Raw genomic sequence first — 22,320 nt, 5'->3', positions numbered from 1 at the left:
GACTCAGAATGATAACAACAGAACACAGGTTTATATTCAGGAAACAGTATTTTTCTCTTTTCTGAGGGTGTAAGAGAGGCCGCTAACCTGGCAGTTTTCAATTGGTCAAAATACATGTTTGAAATCTGTGTTGTGTTTGTTTCTGAATGCGACACCAGGGGCCTGTTCTTCGTACCGCGCTAAGTGAGTTAGCTGGATGAGATTGTTGACGATTTCGCGTGATCCTGGATCGTTCGGTTCCCCGAAGCCCATCCGGGACTTGCTGTCATAGCAACAGAGCCGTAAGCGTAAACCTGCTGGGGAGCAGGTTTACTTTATGTAAACAGGATTAGATCGCGGCCACGCAGGTATGCCCGCGTCATTCATACGAAAGCAACAGCGATATTCCACCACTGTTTCACCATAAATAAATAACATCAATGTAACTAAAGATAATGCAGCACTTGATCCTTTTATTGATGTCACACAGATACATACAGGTCATTTCCTAAAAAAGGGAAATGTACTATTAACATTCTATTACATGTATGTGATTATTACAGATGTAATTCATATTTCAGAGTAGTAATTGTAAATTACTTCGTGTAATCAAGATGAGAGACCACGGCTATAAAAGCGAAGGTGGATTTGGGAAGTCTGTCGCAGTCATATCCTGTCCGTTTACGCGAGCAACCCATTGCGGAAGGTGCAAGATTGATAAGGAGAGTCCTCAGAATTCAGCGTATATTGCGGGACAGACAGGATCCTTTAGCTCAGCGCGACAGTGTGCTCATAGAGAGATATCGATTTTCCCGTGAGGGTATTATTTACTTAACCAACTTGTTGACAAGGGGGTGCAGGACCACCACCTGTCTTTTGTTGCTCTGCCCTTTTCTTGGTTGCTGTTATAAACAAACAGATTATTCCAGGGTCTCTTTCCAAGAGACTAAAAGCAATATAAGTGATCAATATTACCATTCTGTAGAATATTCTTATATTTCACTTTTACCTGTTCCCATGTTCTAGTGGGTCCTGTTGTGGCTCTAATGTGAAAGAGGATAAAATATAACATATTATAATATAATGTAATATAATATTGGATAATATAGTGTAATATAATAAATCTACCCTACCGCCTACTGGTGTTGGCCAGAGGGGCCGATGGCGCGATATGGCAGCCTGGCTTCTGTCAGTCTGCCCCAGGGCAGCTGTGGCTACAACCGTAGCTGCCTCCACCAGTGTGTGAATGTGAGAGTGAATGAATAGTGGCATTGTAAAGCGCTTTGGGTGCCTTGAAAAGCGCTATATCAATCCACTCCATTATTATTGTTATTATTAAATTACTTACGAGTTTAATTTGTCAGCAACTTCCTGCCAGCCCTCGCTCCTTGCTTTTGCAGCCTTTGCAGTGTTCCCTTGCGTTCTGATTAAACTCTGAAACTCCTGAAATCCCTCACTCAAGAGTTCTTGTTCTGCTGCCGAAAAATACCGAGCCGAGCGCGCTCCGTCGACATTTTCGCCGACCAATCAGAGGGTTGCCGATCAATGTTTCTACTATCGATGCGTAGCCCCTTTTACGACACCCAGTGATCTCACATTACTGCGTCCAGCTGTACTAATCGTCAACAGCAGGTGTGTTCGGGGAACCGGATTAGCGCGCTCACGGTTAGCGCGATGGTTTGGTCTTGGATGTTTCATTTGATCTTGGATGTAGTAAGCGACGTACGAAGCACAGGGCCCAGGCTGACATCTTGTAAGCTTGACAGCATTTCAAGGTTTGTTTGAAAGCAATCCTTCTGAATAGAAAGAATATTAGACAGTTTCATCCAGTTGCTTTCAGCAACGAGCTAACCCTGTCCCAAACCCCGAAGAGTTATATGAAAAGTTGATAATGACACACATTCTCTGCTTGTTGTGGTGCACTGGTAGACTGGGGGGGGGGGGGAATCATTTTCAGTCATGTGCAGTCAAGTTTTATAATGCTCCTTTGGCACAGAGAGGATGAATCACAATGTGGCATCGGTAGAGTGACAGTCAATAACAGGACAATAATGACTGTCGAGCCACCTAAGCCACCTTCCTTCCCTGACAAGGACCTCATTGCATTTTAATCAAATTCTGCATGTGGGTAGTACTTGCAAGGAAAACCTCTGCACATCCCTATTCAGTGCCATATGTTTGCAGATCTTCCCATGGAGTTAGGACCCTCTGTGTAAGCCCAAGGCTCTGGTGGGTTTCCACCTGCCAGAGGGGGTTCTCAGAGGGCACATTATGTGTGGCAGACAGCTGTCCTGCCCGCTGTAAGCAGCATGGAGTCACCCATGCAGAAAGATGCGTTCGGACACAAGAAGTAGATGGGGATGGTGATAGAGAGAATGATTTCAAAGGAACAGAAAATTAAGGGAATGTGCTGGAAGGGAAGCACATATCTGCTGTATGTAAACCAGGATTAGATCGGATGTGTGCATGTGTATCTTTGGGGGGGGGGGGGGGGGTTGGTCAGCACATCTCTTTGTGCTATATCTACAGTAAACAGACACATAACTGTGTGGTGATAACAGCAACATGTGTGTTTGTGATAAGCATGACGTGTAACCTGCATATTATGGAAGCAAATATCATAAGCAGCATGCACAGCAGCTGCCTAGATTGATTACTGGTGACAATACAAACTATGATTAATGACACCGTAATGACAGATAAACAGGGATTGCGTCACTAACTATAATACAGATGACAAGGTAATATTAGGACTTACTAAAATCTATTAGATAAGGGTGTAACTATTCTGCAACCTTGCTCAGGTGATGATACAGTTGTGCATATTATCATGTGGTGATTTTGTCTTCCCTTATTGTGTTATCCTAGTTTATGCTAGTCGTGATGTAGGCGGTGTCCAGATTCATGGGCTGCATCCTCCTGAGGCCGCATTTGTAGACTGATTACGTCACAACGACGCAACGAAGGCTGTCCAAATTCGTAGACTCCGACAAATGCAGCCGACAAATGCGTCCTCCTTTTCCCCGAATTTGCAGGATGGGTCGGGTGTGTCCTTCGTGGCCTACCATATCCCAGAATTCATAGCGCGGCACAGCCAATTCCAATTTCCAACAATGGCGGCCGCTACTAAGTTTTAATATTACTTTTATTGTTCTTTCTGGGTCAAAAAATAAACTTTTAAGATATTTTCAGGCGAGAATGTAGCTGTGTAAACGTCAAATATCTGCTCGGTTTATCAAGACATCGCATGTCTGGAAAAGTGCTTCGACGTTTTCGGAGACGTCTGTTACCCACCAGCTCGATAGCTAGCCGGGGCGATGACAGCGAACTCCCCGTACATCTGGCCTTCGGAGGACCCGGCCCACTTAGACCGCAAAGGCCGGGTCCTCAGGAGGATGCAGCCATGCATTTGGACACACCTGTAAGGAGTTATTGTCTGGTCATTCAGGTGAGGAGAGCTGGAAATATATGAAAATACTGAAGTTTATTTTTCATTTATGATCAAATTATGATTGAGTGAGCATTTAGTTTTTTTCTGACCATACTATTCTACTTTCTTTTAACCTATTATACAGAAAATATTATTATTACTGACATTAAAACATCACAGATATTAAACTGTTCAGCCAAGAAAAACATAAAGATTTATAAACTTAAATAAGATTAAAGTACGTCACGTGAAATTAACATAGCATGTCCAATGATAGCTGCCTGAAGTTGTCAACCTGTTTTAGGTTTTCTGTTGGTATATTGATCAGTCGCCTGGCAACAGTATTCAAATAGCAGCTCAACTATCCTTCTGCTTGTCAAAAATAAGATATTTAAATTCCTTCTGAAGGTGCACTTTGATAAAGGCTATATGAAGTTTTAATCTCTTCATGCAGCATGAGGAGCGACATGTTTATTTCGTGGTATTTGTTGACTCATACTTAGTAGTTTCTCTTTTTTTCCCATCAGGGATTATTCTGCTCTTAATCTGATTAGCAGCTGACACATTTCAATCTCCATGAGTAATCTCCTTTCACAATCCCGTATTCAATCATATTTCTCCCTCTTCATCTGTCTGGAAACTTCAGCTCTCTGAAATAATATCGCATGTCACTGTCACACCGTCCATGGCTGAGCCAACAGAGCCTCTTCTGCAAACCCTTCTGGTTTTGATATAATCTAGCAGTTACCTCATGCCGAAGAAGAAACTTTGTAGACAAGCAACCAACAACATGACAGTGGCATGAAATGGGATATTTTTCTGAGAGTGACACTCGGGAGTTGATTGGAGTTTCAAATCACGTATGAAAAGGTCACAGAGGAGTCTGAACAGAGAACGCACACATTTCCCAAAAGACATGTGTGAGTGACATGTTTCCTCAATCTCCTTTAAGCTTCTTAAAGTTTACACTAGTTGTTGTTATGGTTGTGTTTGGAGTGCACGCACGCCTGTGTGTGCGGTATAAAAGCATTAAAAAGAGGGTAATTCACGGCCTCACACAAATATACGTTCATGTCATTCCATGTATAAAGACCATTTCCTTTTTCCTTTTCTTTGTGGGTTTTTTTTAATGGCGTGTAAGCGACTGCGTCCCCTCTGCCAGGCTGCAGTCACATGGCATGTCCTTGGGCTCCACTGTGCTGCCACATAAACACAAATCCCTCAGTGCCTGTGGGGATTTCATCCCAGAAGAAATGCGCTGTCACCTGCTGTGCAAGGGGAAAATAACAATTGTTGAAAACATGACAGCTCCGTCCACACACCTAGCTTGCCTAGCAGAGCATTGGACAGCAGTTGTAAGTTGAATTCAGAGCACCAGAAGCAGTTGTAACTGCTTCTGGTGCTGCATAGAATTCAGCTCACTTAGTGGGATTGTGCACAGATCTGTGCACACTCAGTTAAGTCATACCCTAGAAAATCCTCTCATGTGTTGAAAGAGTTCAAGTTATAGAAGACCTGGTTACCATCTTTAGTTCAAAGATAAGACTAATTCATTATTTTCTTGAATGCATTTCAAAGGGTGATTATCAACTTTTACCAAACCATACATTAATAAAGATTTTTGATTCACAGTGATATAAATCAGAGAAACTTACCCGACGATTCACATTCGAGAAATGAAAAAATATTTTCTCAGTGGTTCACTGGTATGACAAATAGTACAGAAACGGCCCTTTAGTAACAGCATCAAAGTGGAAACAAAACTACAATACAGACTTCAGCTCTGTAAAGTTTGCCTGCTGACCGATGTGGGGGAGTCGTACTGCATTTGCGAAGCATTTTGTGACTCCAGAGGGAGCCTCGCAAAGCCTGAAATAATGCCTCAAATGATGCTGGCCAACCCAGAAGAAGAAGACAAGACTGAAAATGAAAGAACAGCGAGAGCAAACCAGACCTCCGCAGCCCACACTTTGAGGCTTGCTGCTTTGGCAACTTTCAGTATAACAAACCTGCATCTTAAACTGACCTGTCAGGGGTTGAGTTGTATTGCAGGAAATGTAGGCATTATATCTTTGCATAAAAGAAGAATGAATGGAACAAGTATATTTGTTGCATCAATTCTGATTTTTTTGAGACTTTACATCGTGACACAATGCTAAAAGAATGCAAAGCTGCGTCAGTGGTGGACACTCAGGGGGAGGTTTGCTGTGGCTCTTGGGCAAATATTTTTTACACATTATTTTCCTCACGGTAAAGGGCCGGCTTCATCTGTGGCAACAGAGAGTGTCTCACGAGTGCAGGACTACTGGGGATTTATTGTGTCCCGTACGTCCCGCTGTGATCTCTTTTTACCTGTTGAAAGAATGATGCAAGCTGACGCCTGTGCTAACGCAGCATCGGGTAGATGTTGCGTGGATATTGCAATCTTGTTCATCTCCTTCAGGGAACAGAGGTTATAGTCAAAACAGATTTCTCAGAGGCACACGTCTCCTTTTGTTTTCGTGCATTTCAAAGTCAGTTACAGGTGGGGCTGGGTATCAAAGGTTAAACTGCTGGTGATGTTGTTCTTAGACTTATCGATGATCTTTGCTCCAGCTTGCCGCTGCTGCACTTTGCGCGGTTTACATGTTCAAGGTGATGTAATTAGAAAAGACATTCAGTTTAGACTGTATCACACTGTGTAGATTTTAATTATATTCATGCAAGATTTCAATGTTTCCTCACATCATTGTGTTTGCTTAATTTATTCCTGTTCTTATATTCATGTTACATCACAAACAGGGCACTGCAGGGATCGTGAAGTGTCTCACAATTTACGAGCAATGTGACATTTCACAGATTAGAGAGAAATATTAATGCCAGGATGACAAACTCCACTGTGAGTGTCTGAGAATAGAAAGTAAAGCAGGTAGGTCACATGTTATGATGCCCAATAAAAATTACATGGAAAAAAGACAGGGGTCACATGTTTTCTGCACATGTGCACATGCTGTTTAATCACTACACTTGTAATCGTCCTTTATTTAGTCAACAGTAGGTGAGAAAAGCAAAACAGAGGGAAAAGGAAATGCATATCCAACACATTAGAGCAACACATACATAGAATCCATCTAATTATCAGTTTGTGTCATGCAATGTATACACAGCCGGCGTTGATGGGAATTTGACCCCTATGTAAAATCCTTCCAAACACTGTGCTACTTGTGCACATCAGAAAGAGCATTTCTCGTTCTTTGTTGGCATTTTCAGATGTTTTAGGAAATTTGGACAAATGACTACAACCGTTTACAATTTGCAAGTTATCACATGCAGAGTAGTCTGCCTTGTTGCAAAACAGCAAGCAGGCAAAAGTCCACAGCTGTAAGTCCTGAGTTTGAGTATTGTAAAACATATTTATAGATCTTGAGCACAGCAGCGTTGCAGCAATTTGCGAGCATGGAGGAACCTGCTCAAATAAACATTTTACGGGTGCGGCAACCCCCCCGTGGAAGAGGAAGGGGAGTGAGAATGTATGGCAGTGAAGCAAAGAGAAGAGAAGAAAGAAACGAAACATGAACATGGAGGATGTGGCGTGCACGCCTGTTCTTCTGTTCTCAGCTTGTAAGAGAAAGCATCAGGTGTGAAGCTAATGAGAGTCTGTGGCAGCAGAATGTCCAGTGATTCCCTGCAACACTTGGTTGCCGTAGTACACATACAGTACTGTGCAGACAGCAGGGCTAAGGTCCAGGTGTAAATGATCAAGCCACCTCTTGTTTCTTTATATTTTGCGAGGATCATGGGATATGGGTGGAGTGAGGAAACCTGAACATGATAGAAGACAAAAACATTCAAATTAGTTTGAAAGTGCATATTTGGTATAGAAGGAAATTCATTTACTTAGTAAACACAAGATGAGCGGAAATTTGGGGCCACACTGTGTTTGTTTACAATTAAGAGGTAAGCTACAGGTATTACAGGTATTATCCCTCCTGCCATCCTTTAAAAAACTCACACCCATCACCCTAGGGACCATTCTCAGCCACGCCATAAAAAGACCATATATCCATATTTTATTCCACTTTAAATTAGCCAACCTTGTAAAACTACTTCTCCCTGAAATATTCATGTAAAGTTTTAATTATATTTTCGTTGTTTTAACCCTTCAAATCCCAGTGTTATTACATGAGCGCCCTGTGTTATAAGCCCCAAAAACCAAAAAACGAAACTAAATATTTCCACAAAAAACCAGTTGAAGTAATATGTGATTGTCATTATAAGTAGGCCTTTAGATGGACCAAAGATTGGCACCAACATACATTTTGACCTGCCATTATTTTTTTTGCATTTTTTTTGCAATTTAAAAATTAAAACTTCAAGGCCCTGAGTCTTCATTGACATCCAAGAAAAGAAGAAAAAATTAAATCATATGATGATAATTTGGGGTTGAAAAATAGCGTTTATAATGGAAGTCAATGGGCAGAAAATGGTCCCCAGGGTGATGGGTGTGGGGATTTCTGCTGCTCAGCCATTTTAGGCTGATTTAAGGAATTCACACTGGAATATTAACATTGACAGGTAAAAACTATCCTGTGGCAAGTTTGGTTATATTCCACTGAACACAGTGGAAATGGCAGCCATTTAACACATAGCAGTGGCACAAAAAGGTCCCAAGAAGGCAGGAAGGTTAATCTTCAACACAGCCTGAGCTCTCTTAGACAAGCTTTGATGTGTGTGTTTTTTTAAGGATCCTTCTTCAAGGACACTCAAAGCTCTTCTTTGGATGTTGGGTGCTTTTTGTTGCGTTCTCTCTCAAGATGATCCCACACAATAATGCTTCAATAATGTTGAGGTCTGGGCTCTCGGGATGCCGATCAATGACTGAAAGTGTTCTGTTGAGTGTTTTCCTATCCAGGTATGCTTTTAGTGCATTAGCAGGCTGTTTGGGATCATTGTCACGCTTTAAAATGAAGCCGTCGCTAAATAGACACTTTCCAGATGGTACGGCATGATGGGTCAAAATCTGTTTACAGTTTTTCTGTGTTCGTAACTAAAGATCACTTTAAAGAATAACCAGAAATTCTGGCTTCTTGGAATCAAAATATAAAGAAATGAGTGCAGAGCTGTAGGATTTCAGTTTCCACAGTTTCTGTCTGTGTAATGTGACCATTGGTTCAAAGTTCAGCTGGTTGTCTTGACTGCTCTGCCAACATGTGATTTGCATTTACCAGCAGTCAAACCTGTGTACCTAACAAAGTGGCCAGTGAGTGAACATTCAAGATACTTTATGTAACCGGAGCATGTTATAGCAGCCGGCCGTCAGCTACAAAGTGATGCAACAACAAGCAAATCTCATTATATGTTAAATGAATAGATGCACATTGAATAAACTATTAAAGGTTTAGTGGATCTTAACTTGAGTCATAGTATTTTTTTCCAACTAAATGAAAAATAATTAAATTTAGGTTGAGGAAAATGTGATGACTGTAGGACTCGTGATATATGAACTATGAGTGTCTTGAATCTGTAATACGAGAAGACCTGGCTTCCAAAACCACATCAAACAACAAGGACCTGAGCAGGAGCCGCGATTGTTTTCCGCTGCGTGTCTTCCAACGTGACCACTGTCATCAAACATGCTACCTGCACTTACAATCAGCCATAGGAAGACAGGGAAATGGGGGCTGAGTGCAGAATCAGGCACGACACACCCCGCCAGACCAGACTGCAGCACAAAGGCAGAGTGAGGTGCTGCCTCCACACTGCATCCACACGTTTGCTCCCCAGCTGACAGGCCAGTGTCAGAGCATGGCAGGAATCTATGGTAATTGCTTTCTGCAGAGTTCAAGGAAGGAGAATGGATTAACACAACCTGGTTACAGCGCCGGCTTCTTTTTAGACCGAGCTGCCGCTGCGATGTTTGTTTCTCCCAAATGTGCAGTCCGGTTCCCCTTCGGTCTGTCAGTGTGGATCAGAGGAAACAAGAAGGGCTGAGAGGCTGTCTGTCTTTTTCAAACCAGACCGCATTAATGGGCTGCCAGTGTGACCCAACCGCGCTCTTTGTACTGCACGACTACTGTGTTTAGTCGTGGACTTAATGCTGCTGACCTCTATTTTCTAATGGGGGGAGACCTTTAAGGGGCACTCAAGACTGAAATCACTTGTGTCTATTCCAAGAGTAGTTGTGTCTGTGTGTGTGTGTGTGTCTTTTGTCCTGTTTTTCCTCCCACCTGAGGCTTCGAGAGCGCTGAGCATGTGCATCCTGTCCGGTCCTGTAAAGGAAACAGTGGATCAGAGGATTCTCGGAGCCTGGAGCAGATATGGGAGTACTGCACTCAGTTACACAACGTGGGATGACAGTAGTCTAACAGTGGAAGGCGTCTCTCGAGTTTCTTTTATTTTTGCTTGTCTGTGTGCTGAAGATGCTCTCCTAAATCACCGAGCGCGTAGATTCTAACAGGAATAAATTGTACGTTTGTTTTCGGGGGCTTTCCTCGTGTGGGTTGTGCAGCCGTGTTGTTTTGCTGCATGCGCCCTCCTCTCATCAGCTCATGAAGTACTTTAGAAAAAAATTAGATCATGTTGTACTAGCTCAGTGTGTGTTTTTTGTTTTTTTTTACCCAGTTTGACACATACCCAGCAACCCCTCCTACTCAGTATGTAATACCGTGTGCGTGACGCTTGTAATCAGAGAATTATTCATCCTGGAAAAGGACAACTGTGTGCTGTTTTGTTGTAAATTTTTGCCTTCTTTTTTTTGCAGTATGCTCACATCCCACAGCTTTGTAATTGGGCAATTAAAAATGCATCTTGTTGTCACAGCGTGCCCTTACATCTATTATTGATATGAAGTGATGAGGCTACTGGTGCTGATCATACATTATGATGCCAAACCATACTGATGTAACAGTAAAACTCCTCAAGTCTTTCTTTATTGACAGATGGGTGCTTTGTTTTCTGGCAAAAAAAAAGAGAGCGAGATCTTTGGTCGTTCGTGCTTGTTGTAAATATTGTCGTCTGTGTTCAAATTAATATGAATTGCTTTTAGCGGATAAGCACACAACACTCCCGCCTCCACCCCCACCCCCAGGGACAGTGTCAGTGCAGGCTTGGGGCAACAGCAGGAGGATGAGAAGCAGGTCGGGGCCTGTGTTGTGGAGAAATTAATCACATTACACGAAACCAAAAACATGGCTACCTTTTTTTTTTAGCGACTGGCTGACGTCACTGAATTTAACAGCCGTTGCATTTATTTATTTTTATACATTTATTTATAAATTTATTTATAAATTTATTTACTCCTCTGCAAATTTGTTCAGTTTTCATTTGCTGCATGTCCTTTTTCTACCTCAAATCAGCTGTTAGCACAAGTGCACATGCCTTTCATTTCACTGGAGTTTCACTGGACAAAGCCTTAATAGAAAATTGAATGCATTTCTAATGACTTGGTTTGAAGCATAGCTGTGAGTGGCAGAATTCATTATGCATACGTCTTTTGATGGCTGTGTTTTTTTCACTGTATATGGAAACTAAAGGGCTGCTGCAATAAAGAACCAGACGCAGACTCGTTGAATAAGAAGCACTTGAACTCAATCTCTGGGCAGTATTTACTTTTAAAGGAGTAGTATTGCATTTTCTATATTTTATTTTTTTTATCATAAGTTTATTTTGTTTGCCTAAAAGGATATTATACCTTTCTGGGAACATTGTATATGTATCCAAATTATTATGTATTCAAATGGCTATAGCCTTTTATATACATAACAATTTTACAATTACTGTAATGTGCATATAGTCAATAAATATTATTAATAATACAATTAATAAGGTGTTATTTAGAATTCTCAAATACTTATATGTTATCAATACAAACAATGGCAGTGACAATCACAGGTTTAAATGGCTCTAGATAGTATTACTGTCACTTTGACCTTCAAATCAAGCTCGTGACCTTGAAGCACAGGTCAAAGGTCAAATGTAACATGATATTTTAAATCCTTATACCATACTTTCTGCATGTTGTATATGACAATGCACACTATATAGGAATCATAGTTTCTAAGTTACAAGGCTTAGAAACCTGACAAATTTTAGTGAAATTTTATTTGATTACTAACACGACCCCACGCTACATCCCTACACAGTTTTAACAGAATTCATAAACTAGTTTTTGAGCTATCATGTTTCAATGACATGCTCGCGCATACACGCTACCAAAACCTAACCTTGGTAGATATAATTAAAACAACTGGGAAAAAAAACTTTACTCAGGCAAGTAGAAAATTCAAAAACCCAAACCAAACCAGAAGACACGTGAGGGAAGACAGCAGTACAGTGTGACAAACAAATGCAAACATAATGATTAGGAAGATGGCAAATGTGTGTTACATTGTAACCTTGGTTCTCTGATTGAGAGACTATCTCACCACTACATACATATGGAATACATAATGTAGTGGAGAGCTACAATAGAACACCAACTATGAGACACAAGATGACGAGACAGAGGAACAAGAGAAAAGAAACAGGAGCTACCAAAATAAGACAGGACGTAACAAAATGAGGGAACATGGAGGTGTAGGCTTAACAACACAGTGAACAGAGGAGAGCAGGAAAACTGAAACTCGTGAAATTAAGTCTAAGTTTTATTACAAGTTACAAAAGGAGACGCAAAAATGAAGTTGAGAATAAAACATGGAAAACAAAACAGGAGGAAGAAGCTAAGATTTCAAGGTAGCTGCGTATCTTAGAGGGCAAATATGTGTATGTTTCCAAGCAGTGAAAGTACATCTTTGCATAGTTGTTGTACTGCAGATGCTTTGTGTTTCACTCGATACAGAACGACATTATGTAAACTATTAACCATATGCTTTTTAAAGGTTTTTCTTCTTTTTGTTTATTTAGGCCAAATGAAAAAAGTGCTGTCATCATCAAAGTTTTTACCCAGTCAAATGAGTTTATATGACACATGAAGTCATTTCATGTTACAGAAACAGTTGCTGTTGATTTAATGCAAATTAAATTAAATTAAATCTGCAGTATCATTTCTCAAACTAAAGATGCTGAAAAAAGGATTGTAGTGTTCCAAGTGTCATGGACTCCTGGACTATGATTTGTGACAGAAAGATTCTCCTTCAAGATGTTAAGTTAGTGGCGCTGGCTGTTATGTGTGCAATGTGTTTTTATAGCTGAGCAGTAAGTTTAGCTAGCAGCCGGCCACCATGACTGAGGCTGCTGTGGCACGAGAGACATCTGGCCAGTGTTCCTGTTCAGTTACTCTGTCAGTGCTAAATGAAGCAGTGATCCTGAAGCTATATGGTGCTTGACACACAGTTCCTACTAAGAACTGAGCTTGGCTGCTTAATTACACTCAACATCTTTTGACTGACACAGGACCACAGTGACTCCCTAAAATCCCTCAAGTTAATTTATATGGCACCAAATCACAATAACAGTTGCATCAAGGCATCCTGCCATACATGGGAAAGATTAAGACCTACAGTAATACAGAGAAATCCCCAACAATTCGCGCACCCCCTATGAGCACGTGCTTGGCGATAGTAGGAAGGAAAAACACCTTTTAACAGGAAGAAACCTCCAGCAGAATCAGTCAGTGTAGATGACACAGCTACTACTTTATTAAATCTCTTAATCACAATTGAATAGAAAATGCACTTTTAGTATTGTTGATATATTTATGCTGCATTCTGGTGCAGAATTTTTAGAGCATATGCATTTTATGTGCTTATCTTTATGAAACCACCTTCTCTGAAGCATATCTGCTGATATACTCACACAGCGCAGTCTAACTGTCCATCCATAATGCCACAACTTGATGAAGTAGTTTTCTTTCAGCTCATCATAAAGAATGATAGACCTGCTGGGTGATTACTGCCCACCGTCTTTGTCTTCGTGCTCCGTCTTTCCATAATAGCAAATCTGTGCAAAGAGACGGGCATGTTTGACGTCCTCGTCTTCTTCGCTCTTTGAATATTCAGTGAGGCCTGTCCTTTGAAGCTGCTCCTGGATCTCTTTGTGTGAGCGAAGCAGCTTTATTCATGGTGACTCATGCAAAGTGATCTTTAACCCAGAGGGGAACCACAAAAAACTCTTTTGGGACTTCTGCAATCCCCTCTCCGTGGATCATGTTTTGGAAGTTAAATTTAGTTTCTTTTTTCTTTGACATACCAAACTGAGCTCTTGTAGAAATAATTCTTTTCAACATTAAACTTTCTTAATGATTCAGCTTTGAAATAGTGTTTTCAACATCACTTTTCAAATTGAAATCTAAAACAAGTCAGTTCTTGTGTAAAAGCTGCAGTCTGAATATTTTTAGCATGGCAGTAATAGCAATTCTGCAGAGCAGCTGGATTTCTTCAACAATTTGTCTTGAAGATGTCCTGTTTTTATATCAGTGTTGTGTAACCCATAAAATCAATGCCCTGGATGATTGTGTGAGGACCGTTCGGCCAGCTGTGTGAGACATCTCATTATGTCTGTGCTCTCTGCGGTATTTTCCGGCTCATGTTGTGCCATGTAGTCATATGGGTTTTAAACATAGAGCGAGAGCAGGTGCAGCCATAGTCCAAAAGCACTGGAGAGGAAACAAACACAAACAACATGCCTTATCCTGCCTTCAAGTGTCCCTCGTCCCCACGGATCTCCGCTGTGTCATCGGTCTGTGCTCGGCTCTGCGTGCACACAGCGGCCAGAGCCCAAGCCTCAAATGGCACTGATCGGTACAGTACCTGCTCCTTACAGCCAGCAGGAGTATGCAGACCTGCTGTGATAAATTGCCAAGCAGCTAGAGGAGGTGAAGGGAAGGGTTCCTCTAAGGGTGTTTTGCTTAATTGCCAGTCCGTTAACAAGTGGTGGAGTTTGATTAAGCGCAGCAGGAGAATAGTTCATGGCTGTCAGTAATGCTGACTGCAGAACGCCACAATAGCAGATTATGTCACAACATTCAGATTTGATGAGCTGACATCAATAAAGTGACTAAAGTTGTAAAGTGATCACCTCACCCACTGATACCGATAGATTCTATATTCATTCAAATCGCTGCTGAAAGATAAATAGAGGCTTTGGGAAACGCTGTTTGTGACAAACTGCTCGCGTATGGGGTACGTTTACTGCTCGGGCTCATCTTAGATGCCATAGCAACACTCCGTGTTCATTTCTAATTGCGTGTCTGGTTTCTCTGTGAAACCAGCAGTAGAGATGATGTCAGTGGATGAATTACGGTCCCAGTAGGAGTGACCACAGTGTATATGCTGGGTTTTGTTCCTAAAATACTTGTTGTTTACATGTTTTCTGCTGAGCATTTGTCTCAATTTAAGCACCGTTTCGCACTAAATTAGATTATTGACCAGGTTGCTGGAGTCTCACAATTACTTAATTTAATCTACTGTGACATCCAGCCATTAATTATTTTTAGGAGTAATTATTATCATTTTTAATAACTCCTCAACACTTGTCTAGACCATTGCTTTTTCTAATATTTCTCTTTCTTTAAAACTTCCCATAATGTCAAATCAGAGGCCTAATGAAGCAGATAAGTGCCTGAAGTAAAGTCCTTTGTCTTGATCTGGCTTTTTAACGGTAAGATAAGTCTCATTACAGTGAGCTTCAGTTTCACCCCTTTCTCAGCGGCTGCTCAAAAGGTTGTGTAGAAACAAGCAGCTTTGATGTCTGTGAATTTAAGGCTGGCTCATATGAATGGACTCAAAGCTAACTACTCAAAGTAATCCTTGGTATTGTTATAAGCAATTATTTGCTGGCAAACTCTTGGATCTCATGACCTGGAAATGTGTGCCTCACTTATCTTCAAAACCTCCAGCATGGCGTTGCAGGGAGCAGCTGACACCTACATGCTTATTTAAAACCTTTTGCATCATAGTTGTGTTTGTAACACAGTGTCTGTGCTGACAAAGTCTTTGTTTGCTTGGAACAAAGAGAAGTGAAATGTTGCTGACTGAATCAATATGGTTTGAGTTGGGGTTTAAGATGATTGCAGTGTTTTGATTCTTGGTTAGCTTTGTGATTTTGTGACCCGGGTGTAAGCTCTTACCATGAGGTACTGCTGCACTTGACTGGCTCCCACATGTATGCAGTGTGTGTGTGTGTGTGCGCACGCGTGTGTGTGTATGTGTGTGTGCGTGTATATGTGTCTGTGTGTGTGTGTACCTGTTTAGGCATCCTTGTGAGGACCAGAAATTGGCATTCTACTGTACTTGTGGGGACGCACATCACGAGTTTGAAGGAATTTTTGAGGCTCAAAATGTGGTTTTAATGTCAGGGTTATAATGGTTAGGGTAAGCAGCTAGAGAAAACGTTATGCCAATTAGATGTCCTCACTAAGATAGCAAAATGAGAATGTGTGTGTATATATAAATAGATAGAGAAGCGTGTTGCTTTAAGGGTTTTTTGAAGGAGACAAAAGCCTATAATCGATTCATTTTGATCTTGAACTGTGTTTAGCAGTTAGCACTGCTGCTAACACTAAATGTGATTAAAGTAGTAGTTTAACTATTTTTAGCTTGCACTTCCTTTACTAAAGGAAAACTTGATCATCACAGTATAACACAAACTGGTCAAAATGGTTTCTCACCGTTCAATCACAGGCATTTGTCATTTATGGATACACTTCCTGGAAGTGATAATAACTGGAATTCCTAAACTTATGTTTAGAGAAATTGTTGAATGCTAAATGCAAAGTTTCCTGGCTTTCAGAGTATTTCTTCTTGGTACAATCCTTCCAGTTGGACTGAAGTTTCTTGAAGGCAGTTGCCTGGTTTATCTGGACTAAAGAGTTTTTTTTTTTTTACCTTTTTTTGTTTGTTTGGGTTTTTATTTTGTTTTTTATTTTTTATCATTTCTTTTCATTTTCTGCTTATTATTGTCCCTATCTACTTTTTTGCCATCTTTGTTGGAAACTCCTTTGTGAATTCTAGCAGGGTGCCTAGGGAGCAGTAATTATTCATGACAACACAAACCCCATCTCCCAAATCCCTATTTGCATATTCAGACCTAATCAACATGAAAAATGGTCATTAAAGTGAATCCGGATAATTACATTTGTTTTCAACCTCTCACGGATCCTGTTATCAATTTTCACCTTAGCATGATACAACTTAGTCACCGTTTTCACTCCCCAGAGGTGGTCTCAAGCTTATTTCACACCGCAGCCACATCACCCATAAAAATCTCAGTTCCCTTTACCCTTTTCATGAGCCCTTCCTGCATTTAAATATATTTTTTTATATCCTTATCCACAGATCTGGTATTTTCCTGGATCTTCAATGAGTACCCGACATTTGTGAAGCAGGATACGCGTCGCTTCATCTCCCAGGAGACAGGGAATCTGTACATTGCTAAAGTGGAGCCCTCAGATGTTGGCAACTACACTTGTGTGGTGACCAACACCGTCACCAAGACCCGTGTCCAGGGCCCGCCCACTCCACTTGTGCTCCGCAGTGATGGTGAGCTCACACTTATGCCAGTTAACAGCATATAAGAACACTGGTTAGTGCGACAAAAAGGTTTTACTGTTTTGTGATAGAATTTATAGACTGTTGGGGTACACTCAAAAATGATTCTTCACCCTCAAACATCAGAACAGTCATTTGAGTAAAATGTAACTAAAATATATATAAAATTAAAGGTTTATTTATGCATGGAATGTTTTGGAAAAATTACATATAATTAAATTAGTTAAAGGCAATATTGGGCAGTATGTAGTCACTGATTTACTTCATTTCCTAAAGTATGTGCTGTGTGCTTCATCATTCTGCTGGGTCTCAGTCTATTACTCAACCTTTGGAGCAAAGCAGGGTTTATTTCAATGCTGACAAATTATTGCAGTTTAACACTACATCCCCCAAAACTGTGATTTTGCAGTGTTGCATGCATATGCATACTAAGTGCACATTGTAAATGCAATAGGAAATAATCATGAAACATCTCGTGTTCTACAAAGACAAACCATTAGTGTTTTTCTTGAATGTTTGGTTTGATAACAGATTTCTATTTCTGTGGTCCTTTGTTATAAAAACAAAACAAAACGGCAGTTTCTTTGATACAACAGGAAAGCCAGAATCACTTGGCTGATTTAGTGCAGCGCTCTTTAGAATTTGTACAGGTCATACCCATAGTAGCAAGCCAACATGGCTACTGTTGGTACCTCCCAAAAAACTTTGTTTCAAAGAACACGAATGAAATTCAAAGGTTAATTATCTCCTCCTCTGCTAATTTCAGCCTGTCCTTTTACATGTGGACCTAATGCTTAAGGCTGGCCTTATCAAGCCACTTCAGATGAAAGGTCATTCTCAGCAAGTAATCTAATTGTAGGCTTCTATCCCAGAAGCATGTTCCATATTCTTAAGTAATGCTGAAAAATAAGAGAATGTCATAAAGGACATTTAATATAATCTTCCCAATAATGATAGATGATTTGATGTAATAAAAAAAACGACATTTAAGTAGGCAGAATCACTTCTAATCACAACGCACACTTTAAGCTTTTTTTACATGACTTACATGCTATACTAGCTTTAATGTTAATGTTTAACTCAGTTATAATAACCTATGATTAGAAATAAAGGCTTGCTTTGATTTACATTAATGACCACTGGTCATGAATATTAATATGTGTTAATATTAATATTGTTTTAAGTTTATGTTTGAAACTTAGTTTCAGATTGTTTCTAAGGTTGATTTCCAATATTTCGATTTTGTTTTAATCATTTGAAAAAATGCTTAGTTTAAGTGTTCATTTATTTTTAGCATGAGGTGCCAAAAAGAACCAAAATCAAACTCTTGACACAGAACTTCATGAATAAAAACCAAACCTTTATTCAGGCTCTGTATGAAGTCAAAGTATCTTAAACGGTTGCATATTAGGAATAGCAAACAGAGAAAACAGCACAGGTTTAACAGAGAACTTGACAACGACAAAGGAAGACAGCAACTATATATATGACTGTGGCAGAGCGGAGACACCTGGGAAACTAGACACAGCTGAACTAAATTAGATAATAATTAATGAGGAAGTAAAACTGAAATGACCATCAACATTAAACAGGAAGTAACATGAGACAGAGATGAAGCTTCACAAAAAATTACAACGAGACATTTGGGAGGCTAGGCTAAACTAAATGAATGATGCAGCTGGTATGAAATCTACACTGGGGGAAAAAACAGGATAGAATGTAACAACAATGTAACAACAACTAAAAACTAAACACTGAATGAGACGATGAACTGGATATAAAATGAAATAATAAATAGAAGCCAAGACAAAGGAAAACTAAAGCTAAATATGAAACTGACAGTTACAGAAGTAAAGAAACTCTAAACAGCAAACGCTAGAAAACATCATCAAACAGAGAATTTAATAATAACCCTGAATTCAAAGTCTAAAACATAGGGTTCAAAACGACAGGACCATAACTTTTTTATATAACATGAAGTATTTATTGCATTAAGATGTAATATGTTTATAGTAAGTTCACAATGTAGACACAAGGCTTCATGCCGTGCAGACGTCCCAGTCTCCAGGAACAGAAACAGCCTTTCCAAACCGGAACTGACAAGTTCAACCAAACTAACAAAGACTGAAAGCAAAGACATACTCGCTTTATTTTTGTTTCATTGAAGGACATGTATTCCAGTTAGTTTTCATCTTTTTTTAACTAAAATGTTTTCCTCACCTAGTTTGAGTTTTTCAGTTTTTAATTAACTGTTATAACCTTGATGGTTTTAAGTAGAATTTTCTATGAATAAGTCCAGTATATCAGTGTATTGAGTTTGAAAACATTTAAAGGGAATAATGTTTTTATGCATAAACAAACACAAATAAACTCAAAAGATAAACATTTTGAATGATTTAATAAAGACATTTCCCCGAAGATGCAATTTTTACATTCATAAATATAAAATTACTTTTACCTGCAATTTTGCTATTTTATCCAGTGTTTGTGAGTATACACACTAATTTAATAGAAGTCGCAAATAAACACAAAATGTTTTTTTACATATTATCTTATTATCGTCTGTCGGACTAAAAAAAGTTGATGAAACTAAATCTAATATCAAGAAGACGGCTAAGCTAGTTGGTCAGTGGTGAGTCCAGCAGAGATTCCAAAGCACTTTCATTCTCTGCTTCTGCACTTTTTTCATTACAACATTAGTTCAGCACAGCAGCAACACCAACATATCAGGAGTCAGCTCGACCTCATCGTCATGAAGTGGAGCTCAGGTAGGGGATGTGGGTGCGGGTGGGGTGTGGGGGGGTTCAGGTTGGCACATTAAATATGTGTCCCCTACAAAAGGTTATGGTATGAGACAATTACCCGTCCACTTCCTCCTGTCTGCTTTAATATGGGTGATAGTGCTGTGGTTAAGTTTCAGTGACAGTTGTGATAAGGATCTGAATGAGCTTTCACAGTCACTCAGGGAGCCATCCTGATAACACATGCCTCACCAAATCAACGAGATGAAATTGGCCTGTTTCCTACATCTCTAGAGCTATTTGTGCAACACAGCCCTGAATTGCAGCAAAGGGGGAAAAACCTGTTGTTACATTGGTGGATGACAGTACCTTAGAAACGGCATTTCGTGCACCCGTGCTGAGCGCTGGCAGAGCTGGGAGAAATGACAGCACGCCAAGTAGCAAATTCATTGATGTAATTTACCTCAGTGTCGTTTTAAGGGAAATGAATAAAATTCAGAGGTGCTTTTCTTTCCTATGGATGTAAGACACGAGTCTCAAATACATCTATACCAAAGCTAGAACAGCAGAAAATCCACATTCTGTCTTCTTCTCTGCCTATCCAGAGATTTTTAGCATGCACAGCAGCAATATTATAATCCACCAGAGCTGCTTCACCAACAGGAAGCTTTGTAGACACAGTGGCAGCACCCAGGGGGATTTTATGGGCCCATTTTCTGGTTCATAGCTGTTAGCGCTACAACGAGGTGAAACTCATCTGGATGTAAAAGCTCAAACCGTCTATGAATTCTCAGTCTTTTTGTTGTTGTTGTTTTCTTTTTTGGGTTTTGTCAGTTGAACATCAGCGTGTCGCATGTCCACATGGAGAGAATATGTTTTTTGCTTTTTCTTCTCATTACTTTCAACGGGAGGGCATTGTTAAGGTTCAAAATTGAGGAGGGAGAGTACAAACCACCCATGGTCCAGAAGGTCTTGGTCAAACAATGATTTTAATGACTACACACGTGTGGGAAGAATAATCTGTACACAGACAGGAATTAATCTTCAACTTAATCAAAGCATAAACAGATATTTTATAGCATCAGGGTTTGATTTACTGACGCCCCTTCATGCGTCACAGATACATTTTATACATAGATCAGATCAACACCAGAATGACTTTTAACCCAGAAGATCATCTTCTATTTTCATGGCTGGTACTTTCCGTTCTTGTCTTAAAGTGAATTGTTCCTCTTTCTTGCCGAGACAACAAGGACGGTTCCTCTTTTACCGAGACATGACTAATCTCTCCTCTAAATAAATCTAACTCATGTGTGTGTGTGTGTTGACCTCACATGCTCTTTGTGTCACCTCTTCACCTACTAACTGTCTGTGTCTCGTCCTCAAATGCTCTTTCTCAATTCACCTGTTGCACTTCTGACCTTTCACCAGACCAGAGGCTCACTGAGACTATATGTATGTCTTCTACTAAATAAATGTTTTAACCAAGAACCTCTACTAAAACCTTAATATAAAATGACCTGATATATAAGTGTTTTGTAAGCATGTATTGCAATTCCTTCTATGTTCTAGTTTTCCCTCAGCATGTATCACCTGAACAGTCACGTCAGTGAAGCTTAAGACCTTTAAAGAACCTGAACATCAACTCAAATAAGCACAGATATGCATTGTGTACACAATAGTTATAACTGCATCTGAAATACAAAATTAACATCATCATAAACATCTTAAGGCCATCTTAAAGCTATCTGTTACATTGTTAAAGCCTCGTCTTAGCCTGCTGCTCAAAATAACTTCCTGCTTCTGCAAACTCTCTGCAAGCCTGTTTCCTGTCAGCCTGTGACTTTTAGCCTTTCTGAAAGACACACACTGTTCAACCCCTGAATGCAATATAAACTCCAGATTATATTATTAATGCAATGGTAATAATGATGATTATTTAACAATAGCAGTAAAATAATTTCCCTGCTCCACAGCATCCTGTGACAATGCTGAGAGCAGTGCTGGTGTCTGCTGCTCAGCATGGAAGTAAAAAAAATAATGCTGCACACAGAAATGTTTTCAGCTTTTGGGTAGCAACAGAAGAAACCACAACGCTGTATTTTTTAACTTCTTTTGCCTGACTTGTTAAACTTGAATAAAAAAAATCTTTCTTTGCACTAACACTCATTTGCATTTCTCTTTCAGGTGTTATGGGTGAATACGAGCCAAAGATTGAAGTTCAGTTTCCAGAGCTTGTTCATGTTGCCAAAGGATCCACTGTAAAACTTGAATGCTTCGCCCTGGGAAAGTAAGCTCACTTTTAGTACAGGCTCAGCATGCTCACGACCATTTAAAAGAAATATGTTGTGAGAAAATGTTACGTTTTCATAACGTGTGCTTTGCCATTTCACTACAATCCTGGTATGTTTCAAGCCTGGCTGCACATCTGACAAATTCGAGAGTGTTGTGGTGTAAGGATCTTCAGCTGAAATATACAGCTTTGTAACACAGTGTACTGAAGCACAAAACACACGGCTAAAGTAAAAAAGTGCTGAACAGTTACACTAAACTCTGTGGTGCTAGGTTATTTTTGCAGCTTCACATCCACAGAGAATGAAATCCCCACATTAAACTTTCATTCAGAATCACCATTAATTGCCATATTTGTTGTTGTTTTTTTGTCTCCAGTTTTGCCTCTTTATCCACCACAGTAGATTTCAGTTCA

The 22,320-nt window shown here is 39.9% G+C and overlaps 1 protein-coding gene across 2 annotated transcripts in view; it reads left to right on the top strand.

The window, feature by feature from the left end:
• The window catches only part of cntn4 (contactin 4), a 208,356-nt gene that overhangs the window by 99,012 nt on the left and 87,024 nt on the right, over window positions 1-22,320 (top strand). For both annotated transcript variants that reach the window (XM_086291344.1, XM_086291345.1), the window contains exons 6-7: window positions 16,660-16,863; window positions 21,801-21,903. In XM_086291344.1, coding sequence (XP_086147470.1) covers window positions 16,660-16,863; window positions 21,801-21,903 — 307 coding nt within the window. The remainder of the gene's footprint in view (window positions 1-16,659; window positions 16,864-21,800; window positions 21,904-22,320) is intronic.

This window comes from Aulonocara sp. 'chitande type north' Nkhata Bay, linkage group LG5 (assembly GCF_057382095.1).
Source record: "Aulonocara sp. 'chitande type north' Nkhata Bay isolate Kocher_YH1m ecotype deep benthic linkage group LG5, A_spYH_male_GT1.1, whole genome shotgun sequence".
In the NCBI taxonomy this organism is placed as follows: Eukaryota; Metazoa; Chordata; class Actinopteri; order Cichliformes; family Cichlidae; genus Aulonocara; species Aulonocara sp. 'chitande type north' Nkhata Bay.
The sequence above is the reverse complement of the archived record's forward strand: the minus strand, read 5'-3'. Positions and strand labels throughout refer to the sequence as shown.